Source organism: Conger conger, chromosome 15, assembly GCF_963514075.1.
Source record: "Conger conger chromosome 15, fConCon1.1, whole genome shotgun sequence".
Lineage (NCBI taxonomy): Eukaryota > Metazoa > Chordata > Actinopteri > Anguilliformes > Congridae > Conger > Conger conger.
Window position 1 is genome coordinate 33310643 of NC_083774.1, and position 6213 is coordinate 33316855.

At 55.8% G+C, this 6213-nt stretch overlaps 2 protein-coding genes across 3 annotated transcripts in view; both read left to right on the plus strand.

Moving 5' to 3' along the window:
- The window catches only part of LOC133111188 (homeodomain-interacting protein kinase 3-like), a 55274-nt gene extending 50714 nt beyond the window's left edge, over positions 1 to 4560 (plus strand). The window contains exons 10-15 of one of the 2 annotated variants that reach the window (XM_061221353.1): positions 207 to 307; positions 1802 to 1926; positions 2701 to 2862; positions 2973 to 3320; positions 3866 to 4011; positions 4421 to 4560. In XM_061221353.1, the coding sequence (XP_061077337.1) occupies positions 207 to 307; positions 1802 to 1926; positions 2701 to 2862; positions 2973 to 3320; positions 3866 to 3953 (824 nt within the window). In that variant the 3' untranslated portion in view covers positions 3954 to 4011; positions 4421 to 4560. Of the gene's footprint in view, positions 1 to 206; positions 308 to 1801; positions 1927 to 2503; positions 2564 to 2700; positions 2863 to 2972; positions 3321 to 3865; positions 4012 to 4420 lie in introns of those variants that run through there. The other variant, XM_061221354.1, reaches the window with a different exon arrangement.
- Positions 4375 to 6213, plus strand: part of LOC133111110 (homeodomain-interacting protein kinase 3-like) — a 5968-nt gene continuing 4129 nt past the window's right edge. Inside the window, exons 1-2 of the mRNA XM_061221265.1 lie at positions 4375 to 4379; positions 4465 to 4616. Of these exons, the coding sequence (XP_061077249.1) occupies positions 4375 to 4379; positions 4465 to 4616 (157 nt within the window). The remainder of the gene's footprint in view (positions 4380 to 4464; positions 4617 to 6213) is intronic.

The window sequence follows — 6213 nt, forward strand, 5'->3', positions numbered from 1 at the left end:
TTCTATTTGTGCTGCTTTTATGATCTCAGAACACTTCACCGATAAGATGGGAAACTTCCTCACCCTTCGCCAATGCGATGCATGGCAGCCATTTTGTGCCGGAACACTGGGATAAACTTATATTCAGATAAACTGTGATTAAAATGTCTGTGCCCTGGCTCCATTCTTGACTTGTCTCCTCAAGCCGCCCTTCTGTTCTCTGGCAGGAATGCCGCCCAACCCAAACAAACAGGCGGGCTTCCCGGTTCTGATGGACCAGGCTCCCCCCTTGCAGCCCTTACAGATCCGCACAGGGGTCATCACACAGGTGAGCAAGACGCAGACAGACTGACCCCACAGGTCCTTAAACAGTGACAGACAGACGGGCAGACCAATCACAGATCATTAGCCCTTTGAAGAGTGAAGTCAGTGTTCTCAAACTAAGTTGTTTTCATTGTATTGTCTAGAATGTTCAGCATGCGAATGTTCAGGTGAGTAAACGGGTTAGACGCGGGAGATTCCATGAGGAATGTGGGAGAGGTGAGAGTGTGAGGGTCAGGCTATAGGGAATAACCGTGACCATGGAAACGAACAACATGTTGGAGGTTGGTCAGTGACCGTAGAGACACAAAGCAGGTTAGAGGTAAACGGTGTCCAAGCAAAGAAACTGGTTTGAGATTTAACACTGCTGATCGAGACCCTTTTTTAATGGAGATCAACATTTTTGTGACTCTAAATTCTGTGCACACGTCTTGTTTTGGACACGTCTTTAGACAAACATAGAGCGGGGACCCTGTTCCTGGAGTGCCACTGACATTTCTGCTTTGTGTTCCATCTGAGCTTGATCACTGAGTGATTGATTAAATATGCTGAATATTCTGATTGTGAAATTATCAGTGCTTCCAGCACATGGGGGTGACATGGCTCAGGCAGTAAGAGCAGTCGTCTGGCAGTTGGAGGGTTGCCGGTTCGATCCCCCACCCGGGCTGTGTCGAAGTGTCCTTGAGCACCTTGACACCTAACCCCCAAATGCTCCTGACGAGCTGGTTGGCGCCTTGCATGGCAGCCAATCGCCGTCGGTGTGTGAGTGTGTGTATGAATGGGTGAATGGAGAAGTATCAATTGTACAGCGCTTTGGATAAAGGCGCTATATAAATGCCTGCAATTTACCATTTTTACCATTTACATGGTCTCCTGCAGTTCTTAAACCTGATTAATTATAACTAATTAAAAGGACTCCAATTATGTACTTTGTTTGAATGGAGCAAAAACCAGGATCAACTCTCTCAAGGACCAGGGTTGCCTACTTCTCCTAGTTTTAAGACATGTTTGAGCCAAACCATGACCACAGAAACTTTAGATGTGTTAAGCCAAACCGTGACCATAGAGACTCTCTCAAGGACCAGGGTTGCCTATTTCTCCTAGTCTTAAGACATGTTTGAGCCAAACCGTGACCACAGAGACTTTAGATGTGTTCGAGCCAAACAGTGACCATAGAGACTTTAGATCTGTTTGAGCCAAACAGTGACCATAGAGACTTTAGATCTGTTTGAGCCAAACAGTGACCATAGAGACTTTAGATGTGTTTGAGCCAAACAGTGACCACAGAGACTTTAGATGTGTTTGAGCCAAACAGTGACCATCGAGACTTTAGATGTGTTTGAGCCAAACAGTGACCATAGAGACTTTAGATGTGTTTGAGCCAAACAGTGACCACAGAGACTTTAGATGTGTTAAGCCAAACAGTGACCATAGAGACTTTAGATGTGTTAAGCCAAACATGTGTTAAGCCCGGGCCTTCCCCCCCCCCCCCCTGCTGCAGACGTGGTCCAATCGGGCGCAGCAGATCCTGGTCCCCGCCTGGCAGCAGGTGCCCACGGTGCCGCCCGCGGCGACCACGCTGGCCTCGGATGCTGTGGCGGGCCCACAGCGACTGGGGGACTGGGGGTGAGTCAGGGTCTACTGTCACATGACATCACACGCTCATAACAGGGTCTACTGTCACATGACATCACACGCTCATAACAGCAGCCAGTGAAGCCGTTTGGAATAAAGGCCGCGTACTGTGCAGTTAAATGGAGTGTGCGGTGTGCAATTGCAGGGAGCTGCTTGTGTCCAACTGCACACTTCCTGCCTGCTGAATATCACGCAGGGATTTAGGTGTCTTACATTTTGCTTGCTTCCTATGCTGTGCGGAAAGCTGTGCAGTGAAGTGACATTCGGCCCATTGGAGCCCCACAGTGTGGTCCAGTGGAGAATTGTGGAGTGCTGATGTGCTTCCTGAATGGCAGTGGTTCAGCACAAATGAGGGAAGCTTTGTCCACCACCATTTCTGTCTCAGCTGAGAAGATTCTTGCCTAATGTCATTTTTATTTTATTTTTTTGCAGTAATGCCTCTTTCTATTTTCTATTTTTTATGTCCTTATTAGTGGGCTAACTGTAAGCTGGAAACTTTCGCCTGGAAACTTGCATAGGGTTGTGCCATTACTTTTCTTTTATGCTTTTTGAATTATTTAACTTTCAGTTTGGATTTTCCTGCCATTGAAATGACTGGTGGAATGTTCCGATTTTAATCAACATCATGGTAATATCTGAAATGGAATTAATGTATGTGGACAACAAAATGTGCAACATATATTAGTTTATGTATCTGTATGCTTCTTTGTAATTCTTTTAGTAGCAATTGTGTGTCCTTAAGCAACCGCAATTGTGCATTTTCAGGAAAGTGCGTCCCCACGGCAACCGTTATGGCTCCATGTTGCCCCAACCTCTTCTAACCAACCAAATGGCCGTGTCCGCCCACCAGCCAATCAGCATAGGCCTCGCACACATGGTGTGGCCCCAGTCTGCTGCTAACCAGAGGAACATGCCCTGTGTGGACAGGTGAGCCGCTCTCTGCCTCTGGGGCTCCACTCCCCGCCTGCCAGCCTTCACTGTGAGACGGAGGGAGGGAGTAAAGCTGACCCCTGACCTCCTGCTGTCTCTCCCCACAGGAGTAACGGGTTGGGGCCCCGCCCCAGTGCCCAGCCCTCGGCCTGCCCCTCCCCGAAGAGCTGGGGCCCCCGGAGGAGCTGCGAGGGGGAGGAGGGGGGCGGGCCGGGGGCGGAGCCGGCCCTCGGCGTGGGGGCGGAGCCCGAGGCGTCGAGGTGCTGCAGGGCGGGGCGTGCCCCTGGCGAGCCCGCCCTCTCCCGAAAACAGCGGCGGAGACGGGGGCGGGCCGGCCGGGGGGGCCGGCGGCCGCAGGGGGAGCTGCTCATGGCTGATTCGCCGAGCCCTGTCGTCAGCGTCATCACCATCAGCACCACGGACAAGGACACGGCCCAGAGGCACGCGCTGGGGGAGTGAGTACCAGCGCCCGCTCCCATTGGCCAGGGCTGGCTGTGTCACTGCTCCCATTGGCCAGGGCTGGCTGTGTCACTGCTCCCATTGGCCAGGACTGGCTGTGTTACTGCTCCCATTGGCCAGGGCTGGCTGTGGCACAGCTCCCATTGGCCAGGGCTGGCTGTGGCACAGCTCCCATTGGCCAGGGCTGGCTGTGGCACAGCTCCCATTGGCCAGGGCTGGCTGTGTTACTGCTCCAATTGGCCAGGGCTAGCTGTGTCACAGTTCCCATTGGCCAGGGCTGGCTGTGGCACTGCTCCAATTGGCCAGGGCTTGTTGTGCACACCCCCAGGATGAATGCATGAACGGAAAGACAGAAAGTCACCCGCGGGACGCCCAAAAGCAGGGTGTTTTGGGTTTTGGGGCAGTGTCTGACCGCTCGCTCTCTCTCTCTCTCCCTCCTCTCCCCCTCTCTCCCCTCTCTCTCTCTCTCTCTCTCTCTCTCTCTCTCTCTCTCCCCCTCTCCCCTCTCTCTCTCTCCCTCCCCCCCCTCTCTCTCTCTCAGGTGCGGGGGTACCCGGGGTGTGAGGCGTGTGGAGGGGCTCTCTCCATGGAGCGTGTCAGCTCCCTCAGCAGCCCCGACAGCACTCTGAGCACCAGCTCCTCCACCTCCGGCCCCTCCAGCCCCTCCCCCTGCAAGAGGCCCAACAGGTGAACCCACCTCTCCTCCTCCACACCACCCCTCCTCCTCTCCTCCTCCACACCACCTCCCTCCTCTCCTCCTCACAACCTCCCCACCTCTCCTCCTCACAGCCTCCCCACCTCCACACCACCCCCCCTCCTCTCCTCCTCCACACCACCTCTCCCGTCCTCTCCTTCTCCACACGTCCTCCCCTTCTCTCCTCCTCCACATGACCTCCCCTTCTCTCCTCCTCCTCACGACCTCCCCACCTCCTCTCCTCCTCACGACCTCCCCTCCTCTCCTCCTCCACACCACCTCCCCACCTCTCCCTTCCTCTGCTCCACCTCTCCCCACCCACCTTCCTCTGCACCTCCTCTTGTGAAATGGGATGAATGCGGTGGGCGTAATGTTCTCTGACTCTTTTCCGGAACATTCCAGCCTGACAGACGAGGAGCAGGAGAGTGGCTGTGACACGGTGGGAGGCTCGCCCGCCTCGGACTCCTCTGGCTCCCCCCTGCGGGGGCGGGAACCAGAACCGTTCGGCCCCGGGGCAGCGGCCGACGAGGCGCCAAACCGCCCCCGCGCTCCACGCAGAACAACAACCCCGCCTGCCACCAGCCCACACGCCGCACAGGTGACTGCCTACGCCCCTTGTAAAATTTGTGGTTGGCTTAATAACACTTGCTGTTATTGCTGTTCCCTGTGCCGTTCCCCTGTCCCTCTCTGTGTCGTTCCCCTGTCCCTCTCTGTGTCGTTCCCCTGTCCCTCTCTGTGTCGTTCCCCTGTCCCTCTCTGTGTCGTTCCCCTGTCCCTCTCTGTGTCGTTCCCTGTCCCTCTCTGTGTCGTTCCCCTGTCCCTCTCTGTGTCGTTCCCCTGTCCCTCTCTGTGTCGTTCCCCTGTCCCTCTCTGTGTCGTTCCCCTGTCCCTCTCTGTGTCGTTCCCCTGTCTCTCTCTGTGTCATTCCCCTGTCCCTCTCTGTGTCGGTCCCCTGTTCCCCTGTCCCTCTCTGTGTCGTTCCCCTGTCCCTCTCTGTGTCGTTCCCCTGTCCCTCTCTGTGTCGTTCCCCTGTCCCTCTCTGTGTCGGTCCCCTGTCCCTCTCTGTGTCGTTCCCCTGTCCCTCTCTGTGTCGTTCCCCTGTCCCTCTCTGTGCCGTTCCCCTGTCCCCCTGTCCCTCTCTGTGTCGTTCCCCTGTTCCCCTGTCCCTCTCTGTGTCGTTCCCCTGTTCCCCTGTCCCTCTCTGTGTCGTTCCCCTGCCCCTCCCTGTCCCTCTCTGTGCCGGGAATGGCAGGTTGATGCATGGAGCCCTGCTGACAGTGAGTTTCTGTTACTGATCCTCCCGTGTGTCTCCTTCCCCTGTGTGGGCATCCGCTCTACAGCTGTGCTGAGCTATTTCAGCTCCGCCGGGGCTATTTCTACACAACTGTCTCACTCGCACCTATAAATAAGTCTGAGGTTGTTTTTAAATTAGCTTCACTCACCATGATATTCCTGTTTTTTTGTGTAGCTGATTTGCTATTTGTTGTCAGTCAGGGCAAATGAATGCTGGAATTCAGTCAACATCCTCTTGGCTGCTCACCATCTCTTTTCTCTCTCTCTCTCTCTCTCTCTCCCCCCCCACCTCTCTCTCTCTCTCCCCCCCCCACCTCTCTCTCTCTCTCTCTCTCTCTCTCTCCCCCCCACCTCTCTCTCTCTCTCCCTCCCCCCCCCTCTCTCTCTCTCTCTCTCTCTCTCTCCCCCCCCACCTCTCTCTCTCTCTCCCCCCCCCCCCTCTCTCTCTCTCTCTCCCCCCACCACCTCTCTCTCTCTCTCTCCCCCCCCCACCTCTCTCTCTCTCTCTCCCCCCCCCCTCTCCCTCTCTCTCTCTCTCTCCCCCCCACCTCTCTCTCTCTCTCCCTCTCTCCCCCCCCTCTCTCTCTCTCTCTCTCTCTCCCCCCCACCTCTCTCTCTCTCTCTCTCCCCCCCCCCACCTCTCTCTCTCTCTCTCTCTCTCTCTCCCCCCCACCTCTCTCTCTCTCTCTCTCTCCCCCCCCCCTCTCCCTCTCTCTCTCTCTCCCCCCCACCTCTCTCTCTCTCTCTCTCCCCCCCCTCTCCTCCTCTCTCTCTCCCCCCCCACCTCTCTCTCTCTCTCCCTCTCCCCCCCCCCTCTCTCTCTCTCTCCCCCCTCTCCTCTCCCTCTCTCTTCTCTCCCCCACCTCTCTCTCTCTCTCTCTCTCCCCCCCACCTCTCTCTCT